Genomic DNA, 21,707 nt, shown 5'->3' on the forward strand with positions numbered 1-21,707 from the left:
GCCTCCATTCAGCGTCTGCTGTGTGTGTGTGTGTGTGTGTGTGTGTGTGTCTGATCACAGGACAGGTGAGTGAGAGAGCCTACCTTTTAATTTTGAGCGAACTTTATTGGCTGTCTTCTTGATGTCAGCTGTGAGGTCCTCCAACTCCTGCTTGGTCTCTGCAGAGAATAAACCAGACGGATTGTTAGAGAGCTCATTTAACGATAAAACATTAAAGAGGACATTTCAAACACTCGTTTATTTATTAACATTTCGTTTGACCTTTGTGAGGATCTTTGGAAACACTCAGCAGAAACAGAGAAGAAGGAAATCCCTCCTGAGAACAGACATGTCAGCTACAGTCACATGTCCGAACACCTGCACGTCTACACAGGAGAAACACGTGGCTACAGGTGGCTTACACTGTGAAACTGATGCTACTTATGATGTCTGTAGTGACGTTAAATATGCGCCGAATGAACTTCATAGAAGTAAACGTTGACTTTGGTGTCACCCGAGACTCAGCTGAGTGGTCGTTGTTGTATGACTCTGATTTTTGTTCTGTACTTTTGGAGCAGCTTCCGTCTTATCTCTGATATTACACGTTCAGGTGTGTTCTTTGAAGTTTCAGGACATCTGGAAAATATTTCACTGCTTCCAGATCGATCAGCAGCAGAAAGACGATGACCGCGAGAACCGAGCAGCACATCAGGTCATATTTTAAGATGACACTTATTGATCCCCAGGGAGGAATAGCTAACGTTAGCTAATGTTAGCGTTAGCTAGAAAGCAGCTGAAAGCTAATATAGGCAGTGTTACACAATAGAGTAAGTCAGTTCTCAGCTGTCGTTAGCCGAGAGTTCACTTCAGAGTGATGTTATTCAGGAAGTGGTTAAATGCTAACATTAGCTGTTTTCTTTCGGGAGCTAATGAACATATCCTTAATGCAGTGTTTATGTTAGCATCACCAAACATTTAATGAAACTAAAGCGTCTAATAAAACAGGAAGATCCTGAACCTTTCAAAATAAAAGGAGAAAAAGAAACATCTGTTGGATTGTGTTCATCCCTTTAAAAAGCCTTTAAAGCGCAGCCTGCACGTACAGTCACAGAACTTTACACGAGGAGGACAAATAATAAAAACATGAAATATAATAAAAGATGAAAAAGTAAAAAATCACAGAAGGGTCCCATGTAGAGAGTTTGATCTGAGCTGAGAGAAAAAATGACAGCAAGCATGTTAATAAACCGTCTCATTTGGACTGTGCACGCTGTGTGTGTGTGTGTGTGTGTGTGTGTGTGTGTGTGTGGAGTGTTACATAATAAAGTCTTATTTTGTTATATTTATATATTAACAGTCACAGTTACAGAAACTGAATCTGGCAGCGAAAAAAGGTCACGAGAGAAGAAGAAGAAGAGGATGTGAAGTCGGTGTTTGATGATGTGTGTGCAGAAACAGTAACATCACATCATGTCAGCCATGTTGGAGGGAGGGGAGGCGGCGTGTGTGTGTGTGTGTGTGTGTGATAACTGCAGCAGTGCAGTCAGATTTACGAGCGCTGCAGTGCCATTCAGCCTCCTCTACCTCTGACTCACCCTGTTCTCTCCGTCTGACCGCCTCCCTGCTCCTCTCTGCTCGCTGTAAAAGCTGCTGTTAGCATGGGATGCTAAGGCTTTTGTTAGCATGTGTTAAAGCTCAATACTAACAGGGAAACACTGAAATATGTTGATATTTCTTTGTATTGTTTTATAAAGGGAGGCTGCTAAAATCCGAATCAGGCAGAATGAAGCAAGTAAACAGCAGAATTCTACTTTAGATGTAGTAAATATAAATAATGATCATGTATACACCCAGGCCTGTCTTTCTCCTCGTGTTTTAGATTCAATGATTTTCACTGTTTCACTTCCTGTTTCACTTATTAAGACGAAAAGCTCAAAACTAAAACGTCACGTGTGAAGAAGAAATAATAAAACGAGCATTTGTCTTAATAGATCACAGTAAACCTGAGACTCATTTTACACACTCACTCCGTTTCTACTGGTTGTCATGCTAACACCTCAGAAATCAATACTTAGAAATACATAAGAAATCAGTGTACTAACCCTCCTGAGCTGACCGGCCCGCGTCAGACGAATGATGTCTGAAAACTTTCTCGGTTAGACCTCAAATTAATAAAAGACACTTATTTGAATCTTTGTGACAGACGTTAAGCTCTGACTTCAAAGAGAGAGGACGACCAATCACAAATGTCTCTGTCTGATCAGGAGGAAGCTGTTTATGTATCTCATCACATCTTCACTGTTGCAACCACAGACTGCATAAAAAGATGGCCGACACGACAGCACAAACCCTCTATGTCGCCCCCTGCTGACTGGCTGCAGTATAGCTCATAAAGCCGCCTCCTCCATGTTAACAGATGGGACATGAGTCAAACTATAAAATCAAAATACACGTCAAATACAGTTTTCTCAAACATGGTTTCTGTCTTCATAGTTAGTTCTTATCATGCTGATTTATGTCCAAGTGTTCATTTTTCTGAAAAGTTTACTTTTAATTAGTTATTTGATGCTATAAAAAGGGGGTGTGGCCTCATGATTGACAGCTCTGTTGACAAATGGGGCTCCTGCAGCGTTCTGTTCCCGAGTAACAGAGTAGAGGAGGAACGGCGAGAGGAGACGTAACTAACACTAACACTACAGTCATTGAACTTTCCATCAGCGTGAATATCTGCTTCAGACCGACACAAGAAGCTGTTCTGCTGCAGACTGAGACCACCTCACTTTTGTACAACGAGAGGAGGAGGAGACGCGTCGGCCATCTTTAAATACAGTCACTGGGTTGCAACCTTCTTTATATTTGACTCTAAAGTCCTCGTCGTGTTTTGCACCTCCTCTCATCCTCGGGTTAAATCTGTTTCCTGTTTCGATATCACGACTTCAAACTAAAGCAGATCATCTTACATCATTCTCCTCATATTCAGCTGATATTCTTAAATCTGATCAGTTTGGCTTTGTCTCTATCTTTTCCCCTCCTTACCCCGAGCTGTCAAACACCGACGTTCTTTCACTTCTCTTTGGCATCTTATTTGGACGTGTTTGTTATCCACCTTTCCAACATGTAAATAAAATCAAACAGTCTTTTTAGTTCTGATTAGGCGACAAAGTCTGCATCATTAAGGTCGAATATAACAGCAACATTTCTTTAGTTACATACAGGGAGGAGTGTCTTTGTGGTTTGTCCCGTCAATCATCCCTTCATCCTCAACATGAACCTCTTTAAAGCCACTGATGGCTGCACGTTAAACTGCCCTCTCTTGATTGACACTTTGAACAGCCAATGAGAGGCAGACTCTGTGAGAAATGAAGCGGTCATGTGAGGGAGAGTATCAGAGTGTATACGATGGTCTGCGGTTGAGAGGCAGAGCTACATCTGTACCCCTCTGCTCTCACTACAACTCCCATCATGCATTATTCAGGCGGAAACACTGGAATGCATTTTGTGAGCCGGCGTGTTGCAGCGCAGAGCGAGTGACCCAGAAGTGAGGAGGAGGAGAAGAAGAAGTGAAGCGACATGTTTCCACCGCAGGGAGGAGGACGAGTCTGAACGTCGACTCGGTTTAACACGAAGACGATTTCAAACACACACACACACACGCACACACACACACACACACACACGAGTCTGATGTGTGTGTGCAAATATTTCACCTGATCTGACGAGTTTTCATCACTGATCAGTAACACTTCAGAGATCAGCTTCTCTAACACACCAAACCTCATTCAAAATTCACCTAAATGTAGCTTTATTTACAGCAGAAGCAGACTGGTGGTTGAGTATAACACTTCATTTAAACTCTCATTCAACACACCAAACCTCATTCAAAATTCAGTTCATTTATTTACATTCCACAGAGTCAGAGTTGTTTATCTTATGTTAGTAATAATACTACTAATAATAACAATAATAATAATAACAATAATAATAATGATGATAAGACATTTAAAATCTTTATTTTATCACTGTTCAAAATCAAACTAAGATGCTTCATAAAGGCAGCAAAATAAAACATTAAGTTTGAAATGTTTTTAAATGTTTAAAAACTAAATATCAATAAAGTTTTGGCCCAAAAAAATATTTTTAAAAATAAAACACAGTTGAAAGAAAAAGTCAGTGAAGGCTTCCTGTTTGTTGATGAAACTTGACACTTCCTGCTCATGTTTCACAATAAAAGCCTCTCAGAGCAGCAGGGATAGAGCTCTTTAAACTCAGCTGTAAAATGATCTTTTGATTGTAATCAAATGTATTCGTAAACACTGACATCGTTTTAACTACTCAATATATAATTGATCCAACAGCATCACTTTATAAAGCCTGCTCGTTTTAAACTTTTGATTTTAACTGGATGATTTTAGTCATCAGAGAAACTTGGTGCATGTTAATTAACTAATTATTAACTGACTAGTTATCAGCAGGAAACCCTTTAAATGGCAACTTTATCAAATTATAAATAATAATCAGGACAAATGATCGTCGTCATGTTTTGACAAATTAATATATTATCACCATGAATGTGTTTTCTACTGTACACCCACTTTTCTTTTATTTTGAAGTTCTTTGACAACATCCTGCCTTTGTTTTTGATATTATCACGTAAAGAAAAAGACTCACATGTGGGCTGGTTTACCTCCTCACCTCCTCGCAGGTTCACGTCAGTTTAATCACAGCAGAGACTTCACAGGCGGCATGCAATGAAACACAACAGACACACACAGGGGAGGAAGGAGGGAGGGAGGAGGGAGGGAGGAAGGGATGGAAAATGGAAGAAGAAAGAAAGGTTCAAAGGGAAACACAAAGAAGAGAAGGATGGAGAAGAAACAAAAAAAGAAAAATAATTTATCATGCATGAACAGAAAAACATCGACATGCAGAAACGTGAAATTAAATCCGAACAAACAGAAACAGGATGTAAAATAAAAAGACAGACGTATGTTTCATGTAGTCTCTCGTTACATAACTCAGCTTGTTGTGTGAAGACGAGCAGGAATAACGGACTGATTCAGAGCCAGCGGGCGTCCATTAAGGAAGCCCAGAGCTGCCAATATTCAAATTTAATCATTTATAGCAGACTGAAATGAGCTTATAGGAGGCCGACGGCCGCACGGGCCAAAGACGAGCAGAGAGAAGCAGGTTGGTCGCCAAGATGTCAATAATAATGAGCTAACGAGTCTGTTGTTTAATTAGGCACAAAAAAGGACTCAAAAATTTTTTTTACATTCAGGAAAGTCCTGCAGAAGTGTGATCCTATAGAAGTCTATGAGAACATGCTCCTCCTCCTCTCCTGATGTATTCCCTCAGTAAACATGTTCCTATTGACTTTATGGTCTCAGTCTCTAGTTTCTTCTTCAACACAGCATGATGTTCATTTAGTCACTGATGCTCCCATTGAGAGTCACACACACCAGGAAGAGGGGAGGGGTTAGGGCGGGGCTACCTGTGATTGACAGGTCACTACCACAAGAACAATGTCTTGTTCAGCGCTCAGTTGTGCTAAAGGACACTCTGAGGCGTCATTGTTTATTTGTTTAGTAGAACAGTTTGTTTTTGCTAGCCAAAATTAGCTTTCCAATTGCATTTGCAGGTCATTTTAGATTCACTTCACTAACCAAGCCAACACTAGCTTAAATTTTGCTAACCCCTTGCTCCTCTACAACTTGTCCAAATATGGTCATCCCTGGCTCCATAAAACAAGATGGCGACGGCAAAAATGCCAAACTTAAGCTTTAAGACATTAGTCCACAAACCAATGGATGACATCACAGTGGACACCCCCACTTCTTATATACAGTCTATGATATCTTTAACACTAACTGCATCAATCAGAATTAAAGGGTGAAGAATCAGAGAGGACTGGCGTGTTAACGTGACAGGAAGGGTTTTATCTGCCTAGCAACAAGCTTAAAGGATCCTTCAGTTTCTGCCAAGATGAACCTCGAGGTGTCTCTGGCTCCTGGGGGCCTTTGATGCAGGAAGATGACCTGAGAAAACGCCCATATATGGGGTGCAGGATTGAGAGCCCCACCCCTGGTAGAAAACAGTTTTTCAGACTTTGTTTTACAGTGTAGTGTTTGTGACAGCTCAGACTTGGCTCTGGGCTTCAGCGGTGACATTGAGTCAGTGCTGCTGAGTCACAGTGAGTCGGGGTCAGGGTGAACACAGCTCTCTCTCTCTCTCTCTCTCTCTCAGATCTTTGATTTTCTCGATGTGTCAGGAGGAGGCGGGCCGAGGTGACTGATGGCAGCGCTCAGTGGACGTTTGCCAGCGGCCTCATCAGACGGAGAGACAGTTATCATCAGCTAACAGCATTAGATTTCACTCTGAGGTTCAGGGTCTCGTTACTGACACAATATTGAACATTTACATCTGGACTCACTCCGACCACAACCTCAAACACCACAAACCTGCAGCACTGATGTAACTGTAGCATCATCACATCCCTCTGCTGTGAGGAATAGTAATGGGTTGTTCTGGTACTGTTAATCCTGGGCCCTATGTGGCCCTGTCTGGATGTCTCCAGTAGATGTGTTCATCCTGCAGCAGTGAAGCAGGCTGTAATGGCTGCAACATAATCCTTGATGGGTCAAAGGTCGTCCACTAAAAGTTCTTGTTGTTTCCACTGACAGGCTCAGATTGTTCTTCTACGTGTGTGACAACATGACAGAAAGGATCCCTACAGAGATAGACCTTTTTGTTACAGAGGAAGATGATTGTTTTAACCTCACACAGACGTTACATCGCTCTCTGCAGACACACCAGACTCCATTCAGAAAAACAGTGATTTAACCTCACAGGACACATGTTGTCACACACTAAGAATGACAATCTGAGCCTGTCAGACATTGCATTGCAGCCATTACAGCCTGATCACTGCTGCAGGATGAACACATCCACTGGAGACACTCAGACACTTTATGTACCTGTGAGTCATTTAGACCCTAAAATATGTAACAAAAAAAAAGATTAAAGAATAAAGAATAACCCTTTAATTTTGTACTGGCAAACTTGTTTTGAAAGTTTGTTCATGAGGTTTATGTTTAAAGACTTTTATTTTACAACCTGAGAGACACAACATGATGTAAGGTGATTCAAACCTGTGATGTTAAGTCCAGATGAATCAGAGTTAGGTTGGTTTATGACCCTTTACAGGAAGTGACCTCGATCCACTTCCCTGTGTAAAAACCTGTGTGACAGCTCGCAAAGGTCACCTCAAAAAAGGACCAAAACACACACTGATGGAGCGTCTGTGGAGTCTGACTCTGTTGTTGTGGTTGAATGTCGCGCTGCTAAACCGACCAGCGCCGGCTAACACCACTTTAGCGTTCCTGTGGGCGGTTTAAATGCACACATATGTTTAATGCCTTAATATACATTATTATAAATTATGAATAAACAAAAATGAACAGAACCAGACTCAACCGGATCCGGTTTAAGTGTAGCAGGTGTAGCAGTTCTATCAGGTGTAGCAGGTATAGAAGGTGTAGAAGGTGTAGCAGTTCTTTCAGGTGTAGCAGGTGTAGAGGGTGTAGCAGGTGTGGCAGGTGTAGCAGATGTAGCGGGTGTAGCAGGTGTAGCAGGTGTAGCGGGTGTATCTGTGTCTTACTTTCGTCAGGGTTGGGTGCGGCCAGGATGGCGCTGTGCTGCTTCTTGACCTGCTCCACATCCTCCGACAGCTTTTCTATACAGCCTCTGATCTCCTCCACCTGCACGCACACACACACACACACACACACACACACACACACACACACACACACACACACACACACACACGCGCGCACACACACACAGAGTTTAATGCTTGGTGTGCGTTTGTTCTGATGATCAGATGTTTTTTTTCTGTCTGACACAAACACACAGGATGATGATCGGCTCTGAAGCTTCCTGCCCTCAGGTGGGAGATTAAGACCAAGTCTCTCTCTCTTTCTGTGTGTGTGTGTGTGTGTGCGTGTGTGTGTTGATCCAGTCGATGTCTATCGGCGGAGGAGGATAATCTCCCCTCCGCAGTGGACTGAAGGTCACTGCTCTCCCACGCCACAAAAAGCTCCTGTTTTTCATTAAAGTAGAATTTTAGATGAAATTATAAAGGATTAAAATTCAACAGAGAAAGTTTATAGATTTTAATTGATCGACAAATATGGACGATAAACTGCAGGGAGGTGTTTCTGCTTTACAGTGAATCTAAAGATGAATGAATGAGGTGACGATCCAAAATAACAATCATTTATTTTAAGGGAAACCTCGACACTGATGTGAACATGTTTTGTGGTTCATAACCAGCTCAAGGATTTCTATGACATACAGGTACGATGTGTTCTGTACCTGTGCGCGTGTGTGCGTGTTTGTGTGTGTGTGTGTGTGTGTGTGTGTGTGTGTTGTGTCTCACCTGTTCAAAGAACTCATCCATGAAGTGGTCCCTGTCGACCTGCACCACCTCCTCATCGTCATCGCTGTCCTTAGCCTGCAGACAGAGAAGAGAAGATTTAATGAAACATAACACTGACTGATTTCAGCGCCTCGTTTCAGAGGTCAAACACGAGCAGCTCCAACATGAACCAACATGAGAACATGAACCAACATGAGAACATGAACCAACATCAGAACATGAACCAACATGAGAACATGAACCAACATGAGAACATGAACCAACATCAGAACATGAACCAACATGAGAACATGAACCAACATGAGAACATGAACCAACATGAGAACATGAACCAACATCAGAACATGAACCAACATGAGAACATGAACCAACATGAGAACATGAACCAACATGAGAACATGAACCAACATCAGAACATGAACCAACATGAGAACATGAACCAACATGAGAACATGAACCAACATGAGAACATGAACCAACATCAGAACATGAACCATCATCAGAACATGAACCAACATGAGAACATGAACCAATATGAGAACATGAACCAATATGAGAACATGAACCAACATGAGAACATGAACCAATATGAGAACATGAACCAACATGAGAACATGAACCAACATCAGAACATGAACCATCATCAGAACATGAACCAACATGAGAACATGAACCAACATGAGAACATGAACCAACATCAGAACGTGAACCAACATCAGAACATGAACCATCATGAGAACATGAACCAACATGAGAACATGAACCAATATGAGAACATCAACCAACATGAGAACATGAACCAACATGAGAACATGAACCATCATGAGAACATGAACCAACATGAGAACATGAACCAATATGAGAACATCAACCAACATGAGAACATGAACCAACATGAGAACATGAACCAACATCAGAACATGAACCAACATGAGAACATGAACCAACATGAGAACATGAACCAACATCAGAACATGAACCAACATGAGAACATGAACCATCATGAGAACATGAACCAACATGAACCAACATGAGAACATAAACCATCATGAGAACATGAACCATCATGAGAACATGAACCAACATCAGAACATGAACCAACATGAACCAACATGAACCAACATGAACCAAAATGAACCATCATCAGAACATGAACCAACATGAAACAACATGAGAACATGAACCAACATGAGAACATCAACCAACATGAGAACATCAGCCAACAAGAGAACATGAACCAACATGAGAACATCAACCATCATCAGATCATGAACCATCATCAGAACATGAACCAACATGAACCATCATGAGTACATGAACCAACATGAACCAACATGAGAACATAAACCATCATGAGAACATGAACCATCATGAGAACATGAACCAACATCAGAACATGAACCAACATGAACCAAAATGACAACATGAACCAACATCAGAACATGAACCAACATGAACCAACATGAACCAACATCAGAACATGAACCAACATGAACCAACATGAACCAACATGAACCAACATCAGAACATGAACCAACATGAACCAACATGAACCAAAATGACAACATGAACCAACATCAGAACATGAACCAACAAGAACCAAAATGACAACATGAACCAACATGAACCAAAATGACAACATGAACCAACATGAGAACATCAACCAACATGAGAACATCAGCCAACAAGAGAACATGAACCAACATGAGAACATCAACCATCATCAGATTATGAACCATCATCAGAACATGAACCAACATGAAACAACATGAGAACATGAACCAACATGAGAACATCAACCAACATGAGAACATCAGCCAACAAGAGAACATGAACCAACATGAGAACATCAACCATCATCAGATCATGAACCATCATCAGAACATGAACCAACATGAAACAACATGAGAACATCAACCAACATGAGAACATGAACCAACATGAGAACATGAACCAACATCAGAACATCAACCAACATCAGAACATCAACCAACATGAGAACATGAACCAACATGAGAACATGAACCATCATCAGATCATGAACCATCATCAGAACATGAATCAACATGAACCAACATGAGAACTTGAACCAACATGAGAACATCAACCAACATGAGAACACGAACCAACATGAACCAACATGAGAACATAAACCATCATGAGAACATGAACCAACATCAGAACATGAACCAACATGAACCAACATGAACCAAAATGACAACATGAACCAACATGAGAACATGAACCAACATGAGAACATGAACCATCATGAGAAAATCAGCCAACATGAGAACATGAACCAACATGAACCAACATGAGAACATGAACCAACATGAGAACATGAACCAACATGAGAACCAACATGAGAACATGAACCAACATCAGAACATGAATCAACATGAGAACCAACATGAGAACATGAACCAACATGAGAACCAACATGAGAACATCAACCAACATGAGAACATCAACCAACATGAGAAAATCAGCCAACATGAGAACATGAACCAACATGAACCAACATGAGAACATGAACCAACATGAGAACATGAACCAACATGAGAACCAACATGAGAACATGAACCAACATCAGAACATGAATCAACATGAGAACCAACATGAGAACATGAATCAACATGAGAACCAACATGAGAACATGAACCAACATGAGAACCAACATGAGAACATGAACCAACATGACAACATAAACCAACATGAGAACATGAACCAACATCAGAACATGAACCAAAATGACAACATGAACCAACATGAGAACATGAACCAACATCAGAACATGAACCAAAATGACAACATGAACCAACATGAGAACATGAACCAACATGAGAACATGAATCAACATCAGAACATGAATCAACATGAGAACCAACATGACAACATAAACCAACATGAGAACATGAACCAACATCAGAACATGAACCAAAATGACAACATGAACCAACATGAGAACATGAACCAACATCAGAACATGAACCAAAATGAGAACATGAACCAACATGAGAACATGAACCAACATCAGAACATGAATCAACATGAGAACCAACATGAGAACATGAACCAACATCAGAACATGAACCAACATCAGAACATGAACCAAAATGACAACATGAACCAACATGAGAACATGAACCAACATCAGAACATGAACCAACATCAGAACATGAATCAACATGAGAACATGAACCAAAATGACAACATGAACCAACATCAGAACATGAACCAACATCAGAACATGAACCAAAATGACAACATGAACCAACATGAGAACATGAACCAACATCAGAACATGAACCAAAATGACAACATGAACCAACATCAGAACATGAACCAACATCAGAACATGAATCAACATGAGAACCAACATGAGAACATAAACCAACATCAGAACATGAACCAAAATGACAACATGAACCAATATGAGAACATGAACCAACATCAGAACATGAACCAAAATGACAACATGAACCAACATCAGAACATGAACCAACATCAGAACATGAACCAACATCAGAACATGAACCAACATGAGAACCAACATGAGAACATGAACCAACATGAGAACATGAACCAAAATGACAACATGAACCAATATGAGAACATGAACCAACATGAGAACATGAACCAACATGAGAACATGAATCAACATGAGAACCAACATGAGAACATGAACCAACATCAGAACATGAACCAACATCAGAACATGAACCAAAATGACAACATGAACCAACATGAGAACATGAACCAACATGAGAACATGAACCAACATCAGAACATGAACCAAAATGACAACATGAACCAACATCAGAACATGAACCAAAATGACAACATGAACCAATATGAGAACATGAACCAACATCAGAACATGAACCAAAATGACAACATGAACCAACATCAGAACATGAACCAACATGAGAACCAACATGAGAACATGAACCAACATGAGAACATGAACCAAAATGACAACGTGAACCAACATGAGAACATGAACCAACATCAGAACATGAATCAACATGAGAACCAACATGAGAACATGAACCAACATGAGAACATGAACCAACATCAGAACATGAACCAACATGAGAACCAACATGAGAACATGAACCAACATGAGAACATGAACCAAAATGACAACGTGAACCAACATGAGAACATGAACCAACATCAGAACATGAATCAACATGAGAACCAATATGAGAACATGAACCAACATGAGAACATGAACCAACATCAGAACATGAACCATCATCAGAACATGAACCAACATCAGAACATGAACCAAAATGACAACATGAACCAACATGAGAACATGAACCAACATCAGAACATGAACCAAAATGACAACATGAACCAACATGAGAACATGAACCAACATGAGAACATGAATCAACATCAGAACATGAATCAACATGAGAACCAACATGACAACATAAACCAACATGAGAACATGAACCAACATCAGAACATGAACCAAAATGACAACATGAACCAACATGAGAACATGAACCAACATCAGAACATGAACCAAAATGAGAACATGAACCAACATGAGAACATGAACCAACATCAGAACATGAATCAACATGAGAACCAACATGAGAACATGAACCAACATCAGAACATGAACCAACATCAGAACATGAACCAAAATGACAACATGAACCAACATGAGAACATGAACCAACATCAGAACATGAACCAACATCAGAACATGAATCAACATGAGAACATGAACCAAAATGACAACATGAACCAACATCAGAACATGAACCAACATCAGAACATGAACCAAAATGACAACATGAACCAACATGAGAACATGAACCAACATCAGAACATGAACCAAAATGACAACATGAACCAACATCAGAACATGAACCAACATCAGAACATGAATCAACATGAGAACCAACATGAGAACATAAACCAACATCAGAACATGAACCAAAATGACAACATGAACCAATATGAGAACATGAACCAACATCAGAACATGAACCAAAATGACAACATGAACCAACATCAGAACATGAACCAACATCAGAACATGAACCAACATCAGAACATGAACCAACATGAGAACCAACATGAGAACATGAACCAACATGAGAACATGAACCAAAATGACAACATGAACCAATATGAGAACATGAACCAACATGAGAACATGAACCAACATGAGAACATGAATCAACATGAGAACCAACATGAGAACATGAACCAACATCAGAACATGAACCAACATCAGAACATGAACCAAAATGACAACATGAACCAACATGAGAACATGAACCAACATGAGAACATGAACCAACATCAGAACATGAACCAAAATGACAACATGAACCAACATCAGAACATGAACCAAAATGACAACATGAACCAATATGAGAACATGAACCAACATCAGAACATGAACCAAAATGACAACATGAACCAACATCAGAACATGAACCAACATGAGAACCAACATGAGAACATGAACCAACATGAGAACATGAACCAAAATGACAACGTGAACCAACATGAGAACATGAACCAACATCAGAACATGAATCAACATGAGAACCAACATGAGAACATGAACCAACATGAGAACATGAACCAACATCAGAACATGAACCAACATGAGAACCAACATGAGAACATGAACCAACATGAGAACATGAACCAAAATGACAACGTGAACCAACATGAGAACATGAACCAACATCAGAACATGAATCAACATGAGAACCAACATGAGAACATGAACCAACATGAGAACATGAACCAAAATGACAACGTGAACCAACATGAGAACATGAACCAACATCAGAACATGAATCAACATGAGAACCAACATGAGAACATGAACCAACATCAGAACATGAACCAAAATGACAACATGAACCAACATGAGAACATGAACCAACATTAGAACCAACATGAGAACTTGAACCAAATCAGAACATGAATCAACATGAGAACCAACATGAGAACATGAATCAACATGAGAACCAACATGACAACATGAACCAACATGAGAACATGAACCAACATGAGAACATGAACCATCATGAGAACATGAACCAACATGAGAACATAAACCATCATGAGAACATGAACCATCATGAGAACATGAACCAACATCAGAACATGAACCAACATGAACCAACATGAACCAAAATGACAAAATGAACCATCATGAGAACATGAACCAACATCAGAACATGAACCAACATGAACCAAAATGACAACATGAACCAACATCAGAACATGAACCAACATGAACCAACATGAACCAAAATGACAACATGAACCAACATGAGAACATCAACCAACATGAGAAAATCAGCCAACATGAGAACATGAACCAACATGAGAACATCAACCATCATCAGATCATGAACCATCATCAGAACATGAACCAACATGAAACAACATGAGAACATGAACCAACATGAGAACATCAACCAACATGAGAACATGAACCAACATGAGAACATGAACCAACATCAGAACATCAACCATCATCAGATCATGAACCATCATCAGAACATGAACCAACATGAAACAACATGAGAACATGAACCAAGATGAGAACATCAACCAACATGAGAACATGAACCAACATGACAACATGAACCAACATGAGAACATGAACCAACATGGGAACATGAACCATCATGAGAACATGAACCAACATGAGAACATGAACCAATATGAGAACATAAACCAACATGAGCACATGAACCAACATGAGAACATGAACCAACATGAGAACATGAACCATCATGAGAACATGAACCAACATCAGAACATGAACCAACATGAACCAACATCAGAACATGAACCATCATGAGAACATGAACCAACATCAGAACATGAACCAACATGAACCAACATGAACCAAAATGACAACATGAACCAACATGAGAACATCAACCAACATGAGAACATGAACCAACATGAGAACATCAACCAACATGAGAAAATCAGCCAACATGAGAACATGAACCAACATGAACCAACATGAGAACATCAACCAACATGAGAACATCAACCAACATGAGAACCAACATGAGAACATGAACCAACATCAGAACATGAATCAACATGAGAACCAACATGAGAACCAACATGAGAACATGAACCAACATGAGAACCAACATGAGAACATGAACCAACATTACAACATAAACCAACATGAGAACATGAACCAACATGACAACATGAACTAACATGACAACATGAACCAACATCAGAACATGAACCAACATTACAACATGAACCAACATGAGAACATAAACCAACATGAGAACATGAACCAACATGACAACATAAACCAACATGAGAACATAAACCAACATGAGAACATGAACCAACATTACAACATGAACCAACATGAGAACATGAACCAACATGACAACATAAACCAACATGAGAACATGAACCAACATCAGAACATGAACCAACATGAGAACATGAACCAACATGACAACATAAACCAACATGAGAACATGAACCAAAATGACAACATGAACCAACATGAGAACATGAACCAACATCAGAACATGAACCAACATCAGAACATGAACCAACATCAGAACATGAACCAACATGACAACATGAACCAACATCAGAACATGAACCAACATCAGAACATGAACCAACATGACAACATGAACCAACATCAGAACATGAACCAACATGAGAACATGAACCATCATCAGAACATGAACCATCATCAGAACATGAACCAACATGAGAACATGAACCATCATCAGAACATGAACCATCATCAGAACCAACATGAGAACATGAACCATCATCAGAACCAACATGAGAACATGAACCAACAACCACACCAAATGTTTCTTATTTTCCAGTTTCAGTGTGACGTCCTCACTGAGTCCTGAAACTTCCAGACTCTTGTTTCAGTTCTCTCACTTGAGTTTCTAGAAAGACACACATGAACTGTATAATCTCAGGAGTTTCAGCAGCTGCAGGGCGACTCAGCCCGTCCTGGACTAAGTTCACAAAAAGTGTTTAAACCTCCAGCAGACGTCACAGGTCGGTCCCTGAGCTGCAGGTTTAAGAGAATGTTTTTTGTCAGACTGAGGAAGAAGAAGAATCGTTGACTCCAGATGAAGCTGAGTGTTCAGATTAAGCTCAGAACAAACATAGTTTTGCCTCAAAGGGCTTCCATACAACATGCCATTCGCTATTTTTTTGTATCAGCTGAAGGAAATCTATAAAAACATATTTAAAAAATGACAGCTGGTCTCCAATGATCAGAAACATCTCTAAGTGTTTTATCAAGAGTGCAGTCAGCTTTGTTAAACTAAAAACAGATCCACAGATCTCACTTGTGTTTCCTCTCTGATGAACAATAAAGTTTGGTTTGATTGAAAAAAAGCATCATATCATAGTAGACAGGCAGGCAGACAAGTGGGTTGATGTGAGGTCAGCAGCTGATTCAGACTAAAGCAATCGCTCAGTAAAAGTAAACAGTTTCAAATTACACTGAATGGATTTCTGTTATTGTTGATGGTGTGAACAGTCTGTATGTGTTTGTGTGTGTGTGTGTGTGTGTGTGTGTGTGTGTGCGCGTAACTGATATGCTGATTGCAGACGATGAACAGCTGCTCAGTATTGATGGGTGTGTGTTGTATAAACAATCTGACATCATGAACCTGCTCGCTCTCTGCGATTGACAGACCAGGTTGATGCTATAGTTAGCCTGATTTGCATCTAATTTGAATTACAAGCAATATTAAACATAAAAAGCTAGCATGCTAAGAAGCTAATAGACCCTTCTCTGTTTGTCGTTATGCTAAAACAGGAGTTAGCAGGTTGATGCTAGTCTCTTCTTCAAGTTATATAAAACACAAACTAGCATGCTAAGAGGCTAACATTTTCTTTTCTAACTGCAGTTAGCCAGTTGTGTGAGCTTGTGTAAAATATCTCTATTACAACTCCTATAAAACACAAGTTAGCATGCTAACAGGTTAAAAGCCCTTTTTTCCATCTGCATTAGGTATCTACAAGAGACGTTAGCAGGTTGAAGCTAAAGTTAGCCTGCTTGTTTAAAATTACGCTATCTCTTCTTAGAGCATAGAACTGATTAGAGATTGGCACTTCGGCCTCTGCCATCAGTGTGTGAATGTGTGTGTGAATGGGTGAATGAGACATGTTGTGTAAAAGCAGCTTTGAGTGGTCGGAAGACTAGAAAAGAGATATATAAGTACAGTCCATTTACCATTTACTATAATGTATTTAATGAACATCAGCATGTCAGCTCAATTACAAGCCATATGAAACACAAGCTAACATGCTAAAAGCCTCCATGTTCAAAGCCTCACACGCATTGTTTAGCTAAAACTGGAGTACTAATGTACTACTAATGATACTAATGTTAGCCTACCATTTTAAACAAGTGGGCTAACAGTGTTGGCCAAGTAATTTATAACACAACACATGTAGGGCCTATCTACAACTGAAGTTAGCAGGATGAAGCTAATGTTAGCCTGATTGTTTGAAGAAATGTCATCTCTATTATAAGACACAAAATACAAGCTAGTACTAGCCCTTCCTCTTGTTTCCATTTATAACCACATCTAGAATAAACAGTGTAACTTTAGCATCTCACCTCAGTTACAAGTAATATTAAACACAAGCTAACATTATCTAGCATGCTAATGGGCGAACAGCCTCTCTTCTCATCTGAATCATGTAACTGAATTTAGCAGGTGGAAGCTAATGTTAGCCTGCTTGAAATATAATCTCCATAACAAATCGTATTAATCAAAAACTGGGAAGCTAACTGGCTAACAGCCTTTTCTCATCTGCATTATGTATATACAACTAAAGTGAGCACATTAGTTTAAATCTATATGCTAACATGCTACAGAAAAGACCTTCTGCTTCCGGTTGTTACAGTTGAACTATTACATTTCTGAACTAAAACCTCAAACCAGACAGGTGAGAGGTGAGAAACAAAGCATGCAGCCGCAAACAGAGGACGGCGTTTTTTAGTTCTTTACGTGTTTGTAACTGGACCAAAACAATCCTTCAGTTGATTTATTGGTTTAAACAGTGAAGCTGGGTTTGAGGGCTGTGGTCTGAGGCTGTGTGAGGCTCTAACATGTGATCTAATGACAGTTAGCATTGCAGCTAGTTGGTTAGCATGGAGCAGCATCCTGCCTCCAGCTCGTCTCTCCATCTCTGTTTCTGCATCTCTTTGTGGTCAGACTGCAGTTATCGTGTCCCTCTGTGCTCTCTCCCCCTCCTCCCCCCTCTGCCCTCCCCCGTCCTCCCCCTGCGTCACACTGACTCTGCAGAGGACACACAAACACAGAAGGACAAACACACAGGCAAACAAAAAGGACGCTACGATCACAACATGCGTTTAATAAGCAGAGCGTCACTGTCTGAACTCATCATCAGGCCTGTCTGCACCGGAGGCATCATGGGTACTGTAGTCACACCCAAAGCCTGGCGGAACAACCTGCAGGGTTATAAATACTCTGACGCTGCATACATGTCTCGGAATAATCGGAAAAATGAGTGTCCGACTGGGAAAATTCCTGTGAAGGTGTCTTCAAGTACGAGCAACAATTGGAAAGTGAAGTAGATGAGGAACATGAGGAGTTATTTTGTACTCACGTGTCCTCGTTTGAACATTAATAAATACATATGATGAGAAAAAGAGTTATTTACATGAAAGAAATCGTCTCAGGTGTCTCCACCTGCATCTGCTGCTCCACAGAGAGACTCATGGCAGCTTCCCTGACCTTCCTGCCAACACCTGACTGTGTGTGTGTGTGTGTGTGTGTGTGTGTGTGTGTTGCTAATCATGTCAGCAGGCTGCATGCACACAGTCCTCTTCTCCAGAATGATGCCAGAGGTCAGAATATTCCACCATCCCTGCACACGCCTGCATGCTGTGCACACACACACACACACACACACACACACACACACACACACGCACACACACACACAGAAAGACACAGCGGGACAAGACATGGCAGATATTAGCGTGCATGTGTGAGTGTATGTTCCATAGTAAGCCATGCCCTAATGGTGCTTCAGACATTTATAAACCAATCAGATTAAATCTTTCAGTGTGTGTGGTTAGCTTAGCTTAGCATAAAGACTGCAAACAGGGAGAGACTGCTAATAAAGCCTGTGATTAAATGTCTGTGACAGCAATACTCTCTGTTATCGCACAAGGCCTGATCAGTGCTAACAGAGGTCTAACAGGGTCCAAACCGGCCTTACTGTGTTCTCATCACCAAACAGAGTCCAGCAGGAGCCTACAAGGCCTCCGTAGGTCCAACCAAAGTCTTAGAGGGTCTATCAGCGTCCTATCAGGGTTCAGTTGAGGTTACAGAGGATGCAGCAGGGGTCTAAAGCATCCAACAGACTAAGGTGTAAGGTTCAAAAAGGGCTCAGCTGGTCTGAGGAGGTCTACCTGAGAATCTTTTAGGTCCATTGTTCTTAAATGTTCTACCTAACGTACCTTATTGTTCTAAGTCAGGTCCAGTAACATGTCAGTGAGGTCTAATCATCCACAGGATCTAACTTAGATCCAGGGGGCCTCAGGGACCCCTCTAAAGTCCATCCTGCAGTAACCGTCAGAGTCTGTTTCTATGTGGTGCTGCTGAGCATGATGGGAAACAGAAACAGACACAATGGCAGCGAACACGTCTGCTCTGGGCTGATAGGCTCCGTGACAAAGAGCCGCGTCTGTTCACCAATCAGCTGCTGTCAGGAAAACACACATCTGCAGAGTTTAACCAGCCGCACTGACGTCTGTAAAGGTCGCATCACCTCTGAGAGAAGCAGGGGCTGATGGGAAATACTTAAACACTGGAGACTTGGGCCCAATCCCAATGTCCACCCTACAGCCTGAGCACTGAACACTCACAGACTTTAATGGCGTCAGGCGTGCAGAGCGTGAGCGTGAGTCCTGCAAAGAATCATGACATCACACGTTGCCTGGAAACCAGACGGGCCGTTAAATCTAATCAGTATGAAGCTGAGCTGCAGCGTGTGTGTGTGTGTGTGTGTGTGTGTCTGACTGTGTTTCCATACAGATCAGATCAGCGTTGTTTAACAAAGTCACAAAGTCCTTCATGTTTAATGATGTGAATATTTCATTGCTGTCACTCACAGATAAACATATTTGTGTTTCCCGTCCACGCTCGCATTGTTTACATTTGTTCAAACTTTATTGAACTACTCGCGCGCCTCAGACAGGGACTTTGCCCTGGTCTGATGGTCTGACGTAAACACCTCTGGCCCTGTCAGCCATCTTTAATCTTTCTTACCTCTCTTACACCACATTATTGATGTGCTCCTGACCTTTGACCTCTGTTAAGTTTTAATCAGTTCCATTTAATGATGTTAATTTAAACTTAAATCTCATCATTTTCAGGACCTCCTGGGCTCAGTCGTGAAATCAAACACTCTAAAGAGTAAAAAGAAAAATATTCCCTCAGAGATGAACTCAAGTGAAGAACCTCAAACTCTTAAATAAACGTGTTGAGTCTCAGAGCAGATAGTTTGTTTTTCCTGATTCCCCCGCAGCACTTAAACACACCACATCAGTGAAACTGGGTCGCTCTAATTCTTCATCTCACAACGAGAGGAAGAGACAGAAAATTCATATTGTAAAAATATCAGGATGAATTCATTCATACCTCAGTATCTGTGAATGAGCCCAAACCACCACAGAGGATCAGTCTGCACAGGCTGCTGTGCCCTCTGACCTTTCACCTCCTCACTAAGGATGATGACCAGAAGCTGCAGCTGCTTCTGAGCCTCATAATAAAACAAAAACATTAAGTATGAAAGTTTCAATTGAAAAGAAATCAAATCAAAGCAGATTTTATAGAACAAAGTATTAAACCTCGTCAGCCCTGCGCCTACATTACCCACAATGCACCTGAACCACACAGAGTTGTGTGTAAAAAAAGGGATTTTTTTTTCAACTTAATGTTGATCAGTTAGTGAATAGAAACAGAACAGAAAATGTGTTGTATTTTTGTTCCCTGAAAACGCTGCAGAGTGAGACCTCGCCTCCCTCGACCTGCAGCAGGGTGTAAGGTCCGACCCAAGAAGATTTGCTGTTTTACTTTGAAAAATGTGAACGTTTTTGTTTTGAAGAAAACATAATTAAATGTTTATCATAAACAAACACTAAATTATGATCTATCTATCATTTGGAACAAAACAGGAGGAAAGCTGCAGATAATCGTCTGTCAGGAATCTCTGCTTCATT

The 21,707-nt window shown here is 40.6% G+C and overlaps 1 protein-coding gene across 1 annotated transcript in view; it reads right to left on the minus strand.

Annotated features, from left to right (window-relative positions):
• Window positions 1–21,707, minus strand: part of stx1b (syntaxin 1B) — a 65,955-nt gene that overhangs the window by 20,342 nt on the left and 23,906 nt on the right. The window contains exons 2-4 of the mRNA XM_069675952.1: window positions 8,420–8,494; window positions 7,637–7,736; window positions 84–158 (exon numbers count right to left, since the gene is read on the minus strand). Coding sequence (XP_069532053.1) covers window positions 84–158; window positions 7,637–7,736; window positions 8,420–8,494 — 250 coding nt within the window. The remainder of the gene's footprint in view (window positions 1–83; window positions 159–7,636; window positions 7,737–8,419; window positions 8,495–21,707) is intronic.

The sequence above is a fragment of the Semicossyphus pulcher genome, unplaced genomic scaffold (assembly GCF_022749685.1).
Source record: "Semicossyphus pulcher isolate SPU_LCO1_2020_fin unplaced genomic scaffold, fSemPul1.0.p SCAF_25, whole genome shotgun sequence".
NCBI classification, from domain to species: Eukaryota; Metazoa; Chordata; class Actinopteri; order Labriformes; family Labridae; genus Semicossyphus; species Semicossyphus pulcher.